The sequence below is a fragment of the Phaseolus vulgaris genome, chromosome 6, assembly GCF_051622355.1.
Source record: "Phaseolus vulgaris cultivar YP4 chromosome 6, ASM5162235v1, whole genome shotgun sequence".
In the NCBI taxonomy this organism is placed as follows: domain Eukaryota; kingdom Viridiplantae; phylum Streptophyta; class Magnoliopsida; order Fabales; family Fabaceae; genus Phaseolus; species Phaseolus vulgaris.
The window spans coordinates 21,533,111-21,550,132 of record NC_143503.1 but is presented as its reverse complement, the minus strand read 5'-3'; the positions used below and the strand labels follow the sequence as shown (position 1 = coordinate 21,550,132).

Genomic DNA, 17,022 nt, shown 5'->3' with positions numbered 1-17,022 from the left:
AATTGTTCATAGAAAAACAGAAATAGATATTTTAAGAAAAGATACATGACAGGAGTGATCCTCTCAATAAAAAGAAACGTGCACAGTTTGACTTTGTAGACACTGGAAACACTGCATGATTTATTTTATTGTCTTTATACCAATTTTAATTGATGCACTTGATTTTTATCTCTGTAATTTTAAAATGTTTTTTTTAATATTTATGATCACTTCTCTTTACAAAAATTCTTAATTTAAAGTAAAGACTAAAAATAAAACACTTAAAAATTACATAGGGAAAACTATAATTTATTTTAGGTGAAAATCAGAATAAACAAAAACGAATGTAAGCCTAAAATAAAATAATAAAAATTAAAGAAAATTTGTAGTAAAAAAATTGCAACACAAAAAACATATATTAATAATAATATTAAAATATAAGAAAAACAAATTTACATACAACTGCTCATACTATATTATTTTGTAGATTACTCTTACCAATTATGAACATATTAGATTTTATATCTAAAAAATATGATAGTTTGTGTGAAGTGATATGTTTGTCTTTCTTGTCAGAACTTGGAGCATATTTAGACTGAGACGATAAAACGACGCCGTAATTAATCTTGATTGCTTAGAATACAACACTACATACAGTGTCGTGTCTGTGAGTCTGCGTTGGAAGAGAATCAACAGCGAGAACAATGGAGGCGCCGTCATTTGCTTATTCTGCTTCCTCTTCCTCTCTTCTTTCTCTTCGCAAAACGCCACTCTCATCTCCGAGATTACCCCGTTTCGGCAATACCAAACATAAAAACTTCTCAATTCGTGCCTCCTCATCTGGGGATTCTGGTTCGTTCTCTCTGGTTTCTGAAGACACCCTTTTGCAAAAGTCCTCTCCTTTTTGTTTTTTCGTTTCTGGGTCTTCGTTTAGTTCCACAACAACCCCTCAGATTCTCTTGATTTTTCAGTTGTGACTTTGCTTGATTACGGTGCTGGCAATGTTCGGAGTGTCAGGAATGCAATCAGATTCCTCGGGTTTGAAATCAAAGATGTGAGCTTTTTGCATCATAACATAATGAGATTTTTTTAATTGTTTTTTGTGTGAGAGGTTTTGTATCTGAAGCAATTTTTTTTACTAGGTGCAAACCCCGCAAGATATTTTGAATGCAAGACAGTTAGTTTTTCCAGGGGTTGGAGCATTTGCTGCTGCCATGGAGGTGTTAAGCAAAACTGGGTATTTATTTATTTGAATGTGTTTACCTTTTAAATGTTTTTCTTTTGTGGTTTAGTAGTTGTAGTGATATATGCCTGTTGTAAGATATTTCTGCTGGGTTATAGTGGTGGGGTATTGAAGGATATCACAGGACAATACTAGTGTTGATCTTTATTCTCTTTTGCTTGATTAAAATTTACAATGTACACTGAAAAGGGGTTGAACCAAGACTCCTATAAATACACTATACATTGGAATTTATGAGTAATGTGTACTGATAGCTAAGTCGATGGTCGGTTAAAATTCTGGGGATGTTAAGTTGGAGGGACTTGTGGTTGTTTTAGACTTTTGCTGTAATGGTTACAATAAACTCATTTTGTATGTCAGAGGTGCCTTTTGAATTGCAAAACGTCTCTTTAGTTTTGCTGAATTTTTTGGGTTGGATTATAAACTAGGCATTGTCATGTATATATTTGAAGTTCTTTTGAGGCAATTTTTAATTTTGATCTTTGAATGATTGCCCTCTGAATTTTAGCTTGAGTCAAATGTTTTATTTAGATCATACTTATTTTGCAGAATGGATGAAGCATTATGTTCATATATTGAAAAGGATCGTCCATTTTTGGGGATTTGTCTTGGACTTCAACTACTTTTTGAATCCAGTGAGGAGAATGGACCAGGTTAGTCGTAACACATCTTTAGTTTTTGTTATGTTTACTCCTTCAACTTTGAACATTTGTTTTAAATTTAATATTATTATAATGGATGCCAAGGTTTCCATCCATGTAGATGTGAAATTAAATTAATCAATATTAAACTTCACTTAAAGAAAAAATGCTTGATTTTAATTTTTTTATTAGGCCAATGCTAATGAGAGGAGAATCTTTTGCATTCATATGTTATTTTTATTCTGTACCGTGTAATGTAAGATTTTCTTATAATTAATTCAGGTGGAAATAGTGTTTTAATTAACTCAGGTGGAAATAGTGTTTTAATGCATGATTTTTAGAGCTTATAGAGTCCTAGTCCTAGATGATGATAATCAATGATTTTCAGGTCTTATTTTTATTGTGTACTGTATAATGTAATTTCTTATGATTAACTCTGGTTGAAATAGTATTCCGATGCATATTTTTTGAGCGGATAGAGTCGTAGTTTATGAGAAGAGATGCTTGAGATACGAAGATAAGCTATAGAAACAATTTTTTTTTTCCTCATTAAAATAAGAGTAAGGAAAAGTTCACGGAAAGCAAGTTTAGTAAGACAGAAGTTAGTCTGTTTAGAGGTTAAATTATAACGGACAACTGTATGGTCAATGATGGTCTGTGGTGATTCAGTTGTAAAAGTTAGACCTTGAGTTAAATTTAAAGTTCACTTCCTAAGATGGTATTAGAGTCTATCCTAATGAGGTTTGTTCGACCAATTGTACCATCCACTATCAAGTTGTTATTGGACTATCCACAAATATCTAATCGTACGTCCGAGATGTCCAGCCATTGACGTGAGAGGATGTGTTGGAGGTTCCACTTCAGTTAAAGATATAATAAATTAAAACATTACAAGTTGATACAAACATCATCTTATATACTAGTTTTGTAAGGTTGAGTTAGCCTTAAAATCTATTTTGTAAGAGTTTCAATCAAATTTTGTTTTTTTTTATGGAGTCTAGTACTGTTGATTAATCCATTTTTCTAACCCCATTTAGTGGGATAATGTTTTTGTCTGGTTGTATTGTCGTAGTTCATTTTCTTAAGGGTGTGATTGGTAGTGAAGCTATGGATGGAAGGGGAAGTGAGGACATTTTTTATTTATTTAGAGGTAGCAGTATAACATTTAAAAAATAAAAATACTTGGACATTAAGTTTTTGTTAATCTGGGATCTTATTTTTTATTTATTTTAAGAACTTATCAAATTAAACAACATTTATTACAACTAAAATTTTTACCCTTTGCCCCCCTTTTCTCCAAACCCCAGCCCCCAAGCATACACTTACCCAAAACACTAAGATTTGGAGATATTGGTATTTGTGCATTTCATATTTCTTTAGTGTTTAATTTCTGCCATGCTTCTGCAAATGGTATTTTTATTTAGTAGCATGTTGAAATATTTACTGACTTAGTATATATACACCCACAAAGTTGTTTGGCTATGCACTTGCAAGGACAATGTACATCGTCCTAAGATGTTTTTTGTTTAGTCATGAATGTTGATTTCCTAACATGGACAACTGGGTAACAAAGAATCCATCTAGACTAGACAGTTCAGTGAATTGAGTCATTTGTTTGAATCTGTAGCCTTAGTAATTTTCGGTAAGCTTTTCTGACATATGGAGACAACAGTCTCTTATTTAACAGAAAGCTTACTTTCCTGAGTACTGAAAGACCAAACTACCTTTTTATTCACACTTTTAATTAAGTATTGAACGAACAAATGTGCTTGTGAATCAGTAAAAGGTCTTGGCTTAATACCTGGAACTGTTGGGCGATTTGACTCATCAAATGGTTTTAGAGTACCACATATTGGCTGGAATGCTTTACAAATCACGAAGGACTCAGGAATTTTGGATGATGTTGGAAATCACCATGTCTATTTTGTGCACTCTTATCGTGCCATGCCTGTATGTTTCCACTTTTCTTTGAAAATCTCCTTGTTGCTTTGGTTGTCATATTCTTACTCCTTATTTTCATGAAAGTATTTAAGTAATCTGTTTTTTTTAACTTCTCAGTCAGATGACAATAATGAGTGGATATCCTCCACATGTGACTATGGTGACAAATTTATAGCATCTATTAGAAGAGGAAATGTGCATGCAGTTCAATTCCACCCAGAGAAGAGTGGAGGCAAGTTTTATCTTACTTTCCAATCCTTTATTTCTCTCTCTAATATGCAGAGCCCTAAATCATGGAGGCTGTCATCTTTATTGGAATTTATGTTCTTCATTACCTTGTAATTGGACTCTCGTCATGCAAAGAATTAAAATTTCTGAATCAACATTATTTTGAAGGATGATCTTAGTTTCCAATTGATTAACAAAAATAATTGAAATGAAAAGACTGAAAAAGAAATAGCAAAGTACTTTTTTTCAAGGAAGAAATAGGAAACTAATTAATTCCATTCAGATTGAAAATTTTCTTTCTGTTTTTTTATAGGATTTGCATTTGAATCTTTAATGGATTTTGGTAGAATACTTTTGTGAAATTTGAATTTCTCCAAATTTCACTCTTCTTTTGGGAGAATACGGTGACTCTTCTGTGATATATTTGTTTATATAGGTAAAATGACATGCTATGTTTTTTTTTCATTCTTCGGCTGTCATATTCTTGCTCTGATTCCTGAAATATTATTCTCAGATGTTGGTCTCTCTATTTTGAGGAGATTCTTGAATCCAAAGTCAAACATGACAAAGGTGGCCTTTATACCTTTCTATGCACTTCTTCTGTATCATTACTTTTGTAATAATTTTGTTTCGACACATGGTAACTAATCATTTGTAATATTTACTTGAAGACAGAAGCCTGGTGAAGGAAAAGCTTTAAAACTTGCAAAAAGGGTAATAGTCATGGAAGCCCTCATGTTTTAAATTAATTAATATGTATTTTTCGGCTGCCTCCTGGGTGCATTCACTCTGTTCATTTTCTAACAAGCCGTTGTTTATTAAGGTGATTGCTTGTCTTGATGTGAGAGCAAACGATAATGGGGACCTTGTTGTAACCAAAGGAGATCAGTATGATGTAAGAGAACATACAAAAGAGAACGAGGTATCAGAGATAATACTTATTTTTTGCTTTTACGAGTTTGCTTAAAATTCAAATAGAAGATATGCCAAGACACTGGACATCTATACAATATCAACTTCTTGTAGGTGTAGTTGATTGTTGAACAAGAACCATCTAAACTTTAGTTTTTTCCCGTTGCCGGGTTAATATTTAGTATTAAAGGGTAAACCTGTATGTGTATTATCTTATGAAGCTATTTTAATTGTTAGGTAAGGAATCTTGGCAAGCCAGTTGATCTTGCTGGACAGTACTATAAAGATGGAGCTGATGAGGTATGCTTTTGATAATTTTGTTCAATGTTATGAAACAGGTTCTTTCCTGTTAAACTTAACGATTGGGTGCAGGTCAGCTTTCTAAACATTACTGGATTTCGCGACTTCCCTCTTGGTGATTTACCCATGCTTCAGGTTTGTGAAATATGCCAAAATGGAAGTGTTTTAGTTGGTGCTAGACTATATTTTATCCACTATCTGCTGTGGTTTCATGCTCCTTATGCTTCATAGGTATTGCGATACACATCAGAAAATGTTTTTGTACCCTTAACAGTTGGGGGAGGAATTAGAGATTTCACAGATTCAACTGGAAGGTATTATTACTGATCTATATTGACTTTCTTGCAATATATTTTTTTTCAATTAAAATTATCCAGACGTTTATAGTTTTATCATTGTGTTCACTTGGAACTTTCAAAACTTTTTCATTCGGTTAATTATATTCTTAGGTACTATTCTAGTTTGGAAGTTGCTTCAGAATACTTTAGGTCTGGGGCTGATAAGATTTCTATTGGAAGTGATGCAGTTTATGCTGCAGAAGAATATTTAAGAACCGGAGTATAGAACTCAACCCATTGCTTGTTTCTATTACTATGCACTAATATCTGTCATTTCTGATGTTTCTATGGTTGTCATATTTAGGTAAAGACTGGGCAGACCAGCTTGGAGCAGATATCAAGAGTTTATGGGAATCAGGTTAGCTAACAGCTGATTTCATGTCTGCTCTTTTTTCCTATGCATGTGCCTGTGTGTACTAGAGAATCCCTGAACATACATATAACTTTAGACCACTTTTTGCCCCATTTTATAGCATAATTTTTCTAAATGTTTATCACGTTTTTCAATGTGTATTAAATTGCTCAAGTTTTATAACAAATAGTAGCAGTGTTAAAATCACATCACAAATAATTAGAAGTGTTTATTCCTATTAATTTTCAATTTGCAGGCAGTGGTTGTTAGTATTGATCCCCGCAGAGTGTATGTAAAGGATCCTAATGATGTGCAATTGAAGACCGTAAGGGTTTCAAATCCAGGTGAAGATCTTGCTGTTTTCTTTTCCTTTATTTTGTATTTTATTGCTCTGAATTATCTAAATTCTTACTGTAATTTCTATGTGGGTGGTCAAATATGCAAGAGACAGATTTGATCTCTTTTAAGGTGGTCCTAAAATTATCCCTAGTAATTGTTTGATTTTGAAGTAGGAACTTCGTATATCTGTACTCTGTTGTCCCCTCCCCCTCACCCATTTTTCTTTGGTATAACACTTAAATAACATGGATATGTTATTAGATTCTGTTTGCTTCTAACAAATTGTGCTGTATACAGTATTTGCTGAAGACTGCAGTAGGGTAATTAGTTTCTATTTCTGATTAGTTAAAATAAGCAAGTTGAGAGAGATTTTTGGATGTAAAACAGAGAATATGCACTCTTATGTGAAACATTTTAAATTTTAATATTCTAAAGCCATTTTATGTTGGTTTCAGGTCCAAATGGAGAAGAGTATGCATGGTATCAATGTACAGTAAGTTTATTTTCTATCTTTGTTTAATTTTTTTATCATGTCTCTTAACCTAGTTTCGTTTTCATTTAAACATTCTAAAATCAAATAGTGGATAACACTAGAGTTACAACTTTAAGAGGCTAAAAAAGGGATACAATAATCACTTTCCATGCATCCAAATATTTTAGTCAGTGGTTGTCATGAGATTTATATTCATGGATGAAGCTCTTGGAATCTCTTTAAAGGGAAAGAATGGAACATAGTTATTTGATTACTTACTTCCTGAAGTATTTTTCTCATCTCAACACTTATGTTTATTGTAAGGTTAATGGAGGCCGAGAAGGCCGACAAATTGGTGCTTATGAACTAGCAAAAGCAGTTGAAGAGCTTGGTGCTGGAGAAATACTACTTAATTGCATCGATTGCGATGGTAAATATAATTTTGCATCCTTTAACTATATTTCACTATATTTTTTCTTTATCAAGTGCACTCTAATTTTTCTTCTTCAGTGCAGTTTATTTTTTCTTTGAACACTTGGTCTTTAGCCAAGCCAAATGGGGTTGTGTAATTCATGAAATTGACCTCATTTAGTGGGATAACACTTTTGTTGTTTGTAAGAGCAGTTTTTTTTCTTCAAATTAGCTTTAAAATTGTTCATAATTTGCAGACTTTTGACTGTTGTCGAGACCATCTTCATCAACAATTTTAAAAATTTGACTTTCTTATTTTCAATATAATCACACTAAAGGTGGATAAAAATGACTTTCCTTTGTTCATATCTAGGCTCTTAACTCTTTTCAAGAGTTCCATGACTCATTACTAGTTCAGTCTTCCAAATTTTGGGGGACTAAAATAAGATATGTTCCCTTTACCTTAACTCTAAACTTGTTAGCTATGGCCTCTATTCTGACTTATTCTTAAAGTTGTTTTTAATGAGTTGCTATTTTTTTTCATATATATATATATGAAAGAGATAGGGCTGTCTTGTTGCATTCATTAATTATTTCTTGTTCTTTATGTCTAAATTTTTCTTATTTTTGTATCTCTTATTCTCATCCTATTTGTACTTTCCATTATTTTCCTCTGATAAACGATTTTCCATTGGAAAAAACAGAAGACTTTGTGTGTAATTTGACTATATATTCAATGAATTGTTACTTTTATTCTAACTTTTTGCAATGTTTTCAGGTCAAGGGAAAGGATTTGATGTAGATTTAATTAAGTTGATATCAGACGCTGTAAGTATCCCTGTGATTGCTAGTAGCGGTGCTGGTGCTCCTGCACACTTTTCTGAAGTGTTCAATAAAACAAATGCATCAGCAGCTCTTGCTGCTGGTATTTTTCACAGGAAGGAGGTATTACTTCTGTTTCATTATTTTCTTGATGCTGATTGGAATGATTTTGATTTGTTAACTGTGTTCTATGACTTGTGTTTGGATGCTGAGATCTCCATTAATTGCAGGTGCCTATTCAGTCTGTAAAAGAGCATTTGTTGAAGGAAGGCATTGAAGTCCGAATCTGATCATATTCATTTAGTGGTAAAACTTTCTAGATGCACTTCTTAATAAACAGACCTTGTATGTTATCACTTTTGTGTAATCTAAACTCTCAAAATGTCAAAATTTTGGATCATCAAAAGATTTTCAATGAGACCTTTGTAATATTTTTAGAGAAATAGATTTACCATGTGCAGCACTTTCTCTGAGCATTTGTTATTACAAGTTTGTTTCATTTGTCTGATCATTTTATTAACTACAAATTTGATGAGTGTCTCTTTTTTAAAAGAAACAAAGTGGAAATAATAAAGACAAAATTATGAATAAGAACAAATAATAAATATGTACAAGAGCAAAAGCTAATGTCAATTATGTGTATAAATACAATTTATCATTTCCTCTTAACAGTGTCTTCTTCAGTCCACATCTGTTATTTTGTGAAGAAATAAAAATGTGTGGAACTCTATTTATCAACTAAACTACACTGGTACATTGATGTTACTTCACTTCAGCACTCTTCCATTTTCAGTCATTAATTTGTATAAGTTATTCCATATAATTTTTTGAAGTTCTTACTTCAATTTTTGTGTAAGTTGATTTTAATTTATAAAGAAACTCAAATGATTTCTTCTTTATTTTATTTTTTGTCTCAGAAATATTATACTGGAAAGCTCCAAGCTTCCTTTTGTCATAAACATCCCCCTAATTATTTTTACCCAAGTTATTTTTAACAGAAGATTAAGCATCAAGCACGTTCTCAACAAGGCAATTTCTTCTCCATCCTCCATATTTTCTTCTTGCACCTCCATAAATCTTTCAATTTCAAAATTACCCTTGAACAAAATGTGTAGGATTTTTTTATTTTTCATTTTCAAATTGTATAATTCATAATACTTTTGAATTATATTTCAAATTTTATTTAGAGTTTGAAAAGTATTTTTTGTGTTCGAAGATGCATTTCAAATTCTAAAACTCATAATACAAAATTGTATTCTAAATTTTAAAGTTCGAATTCAAAAAGTATTTTATGAGTTTGAAAATTCATTTCGAATTCTATAATTTGTAATAAAAATTCTATAATTTGTAATAAAAGTTTTATAATTTGTAATAAAAGTTTGGATCGAAAATATCTTCTGAATTTTAAAATTTGAAATAGAATTTGGTATTCTAAATTTTAGAATTCAAAATGCATTTTATAACTCAGAAAATACCTTTTGAAACTATAAAGTATCTTTCAAATTTTAAAATTCGAAATACAAAATTGTATTATGAATTCTAAAATTGGAAATACATTTTAGAATCCAGAAAAAGGGAGAGAGTGTCAATGAAAAAAAGGACAAATCAATTCACATCTTCCATAGAGGTGGAGGAAGAAAGCATGGAGGTGTAGGGAGAAATTGGCTCTCAACAAGCATATAGCACTGTTTAATCACGTTAACATATCTATAGTTTCCACTAAGACTATTTCTTCCTGCACCTCCATATGTTCTTTTGTCACTCCATACAAAATATGAAAATACATTTTTATTCTTTTAATGTCACCCTCATATAGTAGTTTCTGGATTATGTAATTCGGACACGCATTTGAAAAAAGACTTCTAGATTACATAATCCGAAAGCTAAAAAAGACTTCTAAATTATATAATCTGGAAACTAATCATGCATTTGTAAATAGACCTCCGAATTATATAATCTGAAAGTTAATTACGAATTTAAAAAAAGACTTTTGAATTACGTAATCTGGAATATTACGTAGAGACATTTTTGGAAATATAAAAATTTATGAAGGTGAGAGAAGAATATATGGAGGTGCATGAGGAAGAAACAGCCTTCCACCAATCTTCCTAAAATTTTGGAGGCTTCTTCTTCCTGCACCCCTACATTTTTCTTCCTGCACCCCAACAATTTTCTAAATTCTGAAACTAGCCTTAATCTTTTATTTGAAAAAGGACACAGTGGTTACCGGAAATAGGGATCTGGGAGTGTGCTACGGATTCATCAACCCAGAACTGAATATTTTTTAGAGGGTGTTCTGGAAGTAATTTTGCATAAATTATTGATTTTCGGATTGCTGAATCCGGAAGCCTAATTCTGTTACGGATTTGTAGATCCGGAATGCTTTTTTTTTTAATTACAGATTTATGAATCTGGAATGCATATTTCTGTTACGGATTGGTGGATCCGGAATGTTTTTTTGAATGATGGATTTTTGAATGTGAAATGCATATTTTGAATTAGGGATTGGTGGATCTGAAATTTTACCGAAATTTTTTTCTGGATTCCATAATCCTTAATACAAGAAAAATAAATACAATTCAAATGTATTTTAGGATTTTTAAAAAATAACAGGACAATTTGATATTTGCATAACATCGTGGATTGCAGAAGAAACCGCCACTTTTGGAATTCATGAAAGAGTTATCAGCTAGAGAGACTAATAAGACACAATAATTTGTACACTTATATCCATTGTCATTGGTTTAACAAATATCAAATCAGTGTTCTATTTCATAATAAACCCTCTCTTTCTGTATCTTGCAGAACCTCATTGGATAGAATGATTGAGTATTGTTAATTTTGTCTTAACTCTTCAAATAGGTGTTTAATCATCCAACTCCCAACTCTTAAACTTTATTTTGATCAATTACTAATTTTGATTTATCCCACACCAATGGCTTCAATTTTTGAATCCTTGTACGAACTGGGATTAGTTACACATTTGAAAACCTAGTTGTATATCATCACCATCACACATTATTTGTCTTCCATTATTAATTACATAAAACTATAATAATACGTAAAATATCTTTCATTCCAAAAATTAAATGTTAAATTATTTAATTACAATGTATGTCTAGAAGAAATATTAATTAATAAAGGAAGATCCAATGTTCAAAATTAATTAATATTTTGTTAAATAAATTAAATTTAAAAGTACTCCATTTGAATTTATTATTAAAAAACTTTTATATTTAACGATATTTTTTCTACGATTGTGAAACTTACAAAAATTTATATGAAGCTTCGTAGCATTTCTTACAAATCTTTCTGTAAAATATTCTCAGAATTTTTCTTACTAAATATGACAAATTCGACTCGACCACAAACCAAAATCAACATATAATTTTTTTTGTGTAAATTAAAAATCACTCATAAAATTACTTTCATCTTATTTACAAAATATAATTTTAAAATTGAAAACCTAGATATATATAATCATAATACATTTTTGCGTTGTACTCTAAGATTTGGAGTTTTATTTCCACGCATTAAAAATTAATAAAAAATATTAAAAAAATTACTAAACATAATATTCTAAATCTAATTGGAAAACAACACAAAAAACGAATTATAATATTTTTTAAAATACCTTATTGAATTGATATTTTGTAAAAAAAAAAATTAAACCAAGTTCCAATGAATGTTTTAAAAAAATTAAAATATAATACGTAGACTTGAATTATATTAATTGACGTTTTGTAATAAAAAGATGAGTTAATTTTGTTGATATTTAAGTTGGTAGGTTGAAAGATGTTGTTCCTTTTTGCAAAAAGGCAAAGAGAGATATCCTACATTTTCGGTGGTGAGTTATGATTTGCAATCATATAAATGATGATTCTGAATATTTATGATGGTTAGGTGATTTTGATGCCTTGGAATAATGGTTTCCATAAATATGGATCCACATTAATTCTTTCACGTTCTTCTGCTCAATCATTTTCATCTGCTTTCAACAAATATTTTGCAGATTCAATATGTAGGATATTAGGTTTATTGTGATTACTTTCTTTGCATGCTTTAGAGTTTTTGAAAAATAAAGGGTTCCAAAATGTTTTTGTGAAAACTTATTTGTGATCAACGAGTAGTTTAATGTTATTTACCAGTAAAATATAGTCGCACAATTTATATATATTTTTCATATAGTGGTAAGTTTAGGTACTTTTAGCTAATGGAATGGGAAAGAGAGTGTATTTAACAATTTATACTAAATTGGCAAAAAAAAAATGTCAATTTAAAATTTAGTTCCATTTTAAACACTTAAAATAGATAAAATATCAACTCTGAAATATATGGCTACCCAATCTATATGACAGAAGAATTAGGAAAAAATTATTTTAACACCCTATACTTTATCTTATATTTATTTAACAACTATATATAGTAATAAATTTGGGATAGAGAGAAAAGAAAGATGAACTGAATGTAAAATATGTAAAACTACATACGAACTCGAACCCACATGAACTCGAACCCAAATTCTTTTAATAACCAAGAAAGCATTAACCACTAGATCAGACAAATTTTATGGTCATATTATTATTTTTATTATACTTATTATCATTAATATAATTTATACATATTAATATTAATTAATAATAATAATAAAATAAATTATATTCATATTATTAATATTTATTAATATTATATTTATATTATTAATATTTATTAATATTATATTCATATTATTAATATTATTAATATTATATTCATATTATTAATATTTTTAATATTGTTAATAATAATAAGTATAATAAAAATCATAATAATACTAAAGAATTTGTTTGGTTTAATGGTTAAATTTTCTTTAATTACTAAAGGTGCCAAAATTTACATAAGAACGTTTAAGGGATGGTAGTTTTGTGTTTGAAAAATTATGGAAACTAAATGTCATGCCATCAACACAGTGTCTAGCATGGAGAATGATAAGAAGCAAATTGTCAACAATGTATAATCCAGTTAGAAGAAACATAAGCATCCCAAGTATACTGTGTGTCTTTTGCGGGGAACATTTAGAACCAGTTAACCATCTTTTTATAGGATGTTTGATTTCTCTTTTTGTATGGAATAAATGCTTTAACGTGAGGTCACAGTAATGCATTATGAAGCAAAGAGCCTCTTTTGTCAATTTTCTATACACAGGTTGAAGGGAGTTAGTTTGAGCTTGAATGTGGGAAATTTGGAAGCATAGAAATCAGATTGTGTTCAGGAATGCAAGACCAGATCCAGTAGAAATTTTTGCACTTGCCCAACTTAGAGCTTTGATCATGGATAGCTGGTAAAGTAAAATCTGCAGGGTTTTAGATCCCATATCTTGTCTAAACACCATCAAATGCAAAATCAGATCTAGAAGGTGATTGAAGATAAATTATGTTAGAGAACAATAGATGTACTACCGATGTTAATTTTGGTGTCTATAAAAGTTTTGGTCATACAATAAATGAATTTTTGATTGGGGTAGGATATGATTTTTGGTTAATAGTTTTTTCCTGGTCGAAATATGAGTGTATTTTTTATACACACGTTGGAGTATTCCTAAAATATTTCAAGCGATTTAATTCATTCATGGCTGATAACAAAAAATATAATAATAAAATACTTAATTAAATTAAATATAAATTAAATTATTAAATAAAAATTAATAAAAGTAGTTGTTAAATGAAAATATATATTTAAAAAAAATGTCAAAGTATCACCATCTTCCAATAATTAGATGTTCGAAATGCCATTCATTTCTGGAACACTATTGCAAAACCACATGAGATTGAACATAAACTGTTTTTGGTATTATTTATAATTAAAATTGAAAATTTTATGTAATAAATTTAAGATAAACACAAGTTGCAAAAATAAAAGTCGGAGAGCAACAGTGAAGTGCAAAAAGTACATAAGTTTATTTTTATTTTCAAAATGGAAAATGTTGGTTGAACAACCGGTTATGCAATTGCTCCAGTGTACAACTGCCTAGGTGGCAAAAAAACTAATATTAAAATGTTGTGCGGGGCCCACTATTTTTTAAAATGTTTAATATTTGGTTAAAATTTTCATTAGGGTTAGGATTTACATTTATCCAAAGTCTCCCTCTATCAATTTCTTCTTCTTTTGGTTTACCTGAACTGTCTCTCTTTCAATTTCTTCTTGTTTTGGTCTACCTGAACTGTCTCTCTTTCATTTTCTTCTTGTTTTGGTGTCATGGTTCAAGACGACACCGTTCCCTCTTTCAATTTCTTCTTCGCAAAGTTGTGGATGTTCTGCAGCTGTTTTGTGGTGTTGTTCGTCGTCGGCGATGTCATTCGGTGTGAGCTCAGTGGACTCCCTCCATCTCTTTTCACGGTGGTTAGGTGATAAAGGGTTTAGGGTTACCCGAAGTCTCCCTCTTTCAATTTCTTCTTCGCAAAGGTGTCGTGGTTCTGCAGTGGTTTCGTGGTGTTGTTCGTCGTCGTCGTCATTCGGTGTGAGCTCGGTGGACGTCCTACATCTCTTTTCACGGTGGTTAGGTGATAAAGGTAATATATTTTTGATCAACTGAGTTTTAATTAAAATTGATGATTCAATTTTAGTTTGAGTTTCTTGAAGCTTTTCTTCCTTGAATGTTGAACTGTTGGTTTTTTTGTGTTATTAGTAGAGACATTGATATAAAATTGTTAAATGTTTTTCACAATGATGAAGTTAGAGCATATAAATTGTATGGTGTAATTGTTGAACAAATGAGTTTTGTATTTGTTGGTTTAGGGATTAGTAGGAATATGTGGTTGGGGTGGTTATAGTCCATCAGGTTATTGAGTGTGATTGTATAAGTTGGTAGACCATCAACATTTGCCATGTGCTCCATTTCCTGCATGTATTGCATCTTGAGCTTTGAAGCTATTATTAGTAGAGGATAATTGTTTGAAAGACTTTGCAGGCAAGGCCAATGGGCAATGTAAGAATATAATTCCAAACAGCTTCGTACAAGTAGATTAATTGAAAACAGAACACGATAGGGTAACCTCATCAGAAAAACTACATGCAAATTACTTATTACCCCAACTTTGTGTTGTGCACAGATATGTATTATGTCTTTCATGTTGTTGACAACCTCCGAAATCTGTCAAGGTTTGTAGTAAGTAATATATTGGTTGAGAAAATACATAGCATATGAAATAAGAGGTTTTGTCTATAGTACTGAACACTGTACATACACTTTGAGGTAGTATTTAATATCATGCCTACAAACATCTCACATATCTTTTAGAAAAACCCAAGTGATTAAGCGATTGCAACTCCAAAATCTGTGGAAGCTACCACCATGCTGTTAATACCCTGATGCAAAATAAACATTACATTAGGCTTTGAAGCTTGAGTCTAGTGTAATTGTAATTGTTTGTTACCTAGATGTGATATAGACTGTTCTAAGCAGCAGATACTTTTTAAGCAATCATTGTTATAAAATGCTAAAAAAGAGAGTGTGGTTGACGAAAAGGAATGAGAATATGAATTTGTATATTTAAGAAATTACCATGACATGGTCTTAATTTTGTATAGCATCATTGTAAAAATATGAATGTGTGACTTTGCATCTGTGTATGTATAAAACATGTTATTTCTTTGAAGCAAGGCACCAGAATGCAACCAAACATGCCCATGGGGTAAACTGTCATACTACAATAAAATGTTTTTGTTTCCAATTTAACGGTTCATGATTTCTAGCAATACTTTATTCTAGCAATACCTAATAAATATGAAGAAACATAGTTTGCACCATATCCTTTGTGTTGAGCTGTTTTTATCCATCTATATACCGAAATCACAGTATGCAACATGAGTGTAGGGCAGTGCGTAGTGATCACAAATTGACTGAATTTACAGGTTAGTTGTATGTGGTGACCGTACTAGGAATATGTGGTGATGACATTAGACTTCCTGCACAGTCCCTTTGCAAACTTATTCTGTGAAGTGGTTGTTGGTGTTGCTTTGGGTAGGCATGATGTCGACAGAAAAGGCGTTAGATCATATTTTAGATCACAAATTCACTCAACTTAGGGAATTCTTGTATGTGGTGACCTTAGTAGGAATATGTGGTGACCACATTATGTAAATTTGAAGAGCGTGTTAGTGTTGGTTGGGTTGGGCATGATGTGGGCAAAAAGTGTGTTATATTAGGTTTTGAGAGTCTATTAGTGTAGGGCAGTGTCCAATGATAAGAAATTCACCCAACTTAGAGGATTGCATTATGTGGTGACCCAAGTAGGAACATGTGGTGACCCACATTAGACTTCCTGTACACACCCAGTGCAAACTTCTTTTGGAAATGTGAAGTGCGTGTTGGTTGGGGTGGGCATGACGTTGGAAGAAAGTGTGTTAGATCAGGTTTTTAGAGGGTATGAGTGCAATTATTCACTCAACTTAGAGGATTGCAGTAGGTGGTGACCCAAGTAGGAACATGTGGTGACCCACATTAGACTTGCTGTACAGACCCAAGTGCATGCCTTTAATTTTCTTAGTAAGGAATTGCATGTCTTGGACCCCCTCAGCCATAGAAGGGGACAACGCAACAAAATTGATAAAGCCATGGTAAAGAGTACAATATGATGTTTAGTAAGGAATGAAGCGATGAATTTGGTAATTGATTTCTCATTTCTTGTATTGTACGGTGTAGGCTGTGCAAGTTGACCATGTGTACAAAATTCTTGACAAGTTCGGTGGAGTGAATAGTCCTCCCATCAAAGTAGTCAAACAAAAACTTCCTATACAGCCAAACGGGTTAGTATTGAAATGAAAACTTTTGTTATTTTTATTCATATTCATATGTAATTAATTTTATGTGCTTTCCTTATGTAGTTATGATTGTGGAGTATTGGTTTTGAAATATATTGAGGTGTGGAATGGTATGGTTGAGTATGAGGGGAAGACGATGCCTGAATACAACAGTGTACGTATTTGTTCCTTTGAGTAGTAGAGTACACGTTATGAGTTTTATTTTGCACTCAAAACTGATTTTCAAAAATAATTTCAGGAGGAGC

The 17,022-nt window shown here is 31.3% G+C and overlaps 1 protein-coding gene across 1 annotated transcript; it reads left to right on the top strand.

The window, feature by feature from the left end:
* The first annotated feature begins 482 nt into the window (after positions 1-482).
* Positions 483-8,451, top strand: AT-HF (HIS HF). Its single transcript, XM_068638848.2, has 19 exons — positions 483-831; positions 951-1,033; positions 1,122-1,216; positions 1,772-1,875; positions 3,644-3,813; positions 3,922-4,036; positions 4,547-4,602; positions 4,708-4,746; positions 4,856-4,954; positions 5,182-5,244; positions 5,317-5,379; positions 5,476-5,558; positions 5,694-5,802; positions 5,887-5,940; positions 6,191-6,278; positions 6,729-6,766; positions 7,070-7,175; positions 7,935-8,101; positions 8,209-8,451. The coding sequence occupies exons 1-19, from the start codon at positions 684-686 to the stop codon at positions 8,266-8,268; spliced, it is 1,740 nt and encodes a 579-aa protein (XP_068494949.2). The 5' UTR covers positions 483-683; the 3' UTR covers positions 8,269-8,451.
* The last annotated feature ends 8,571 nt before the right edge of the window (positions 8,452-17,022 follow it).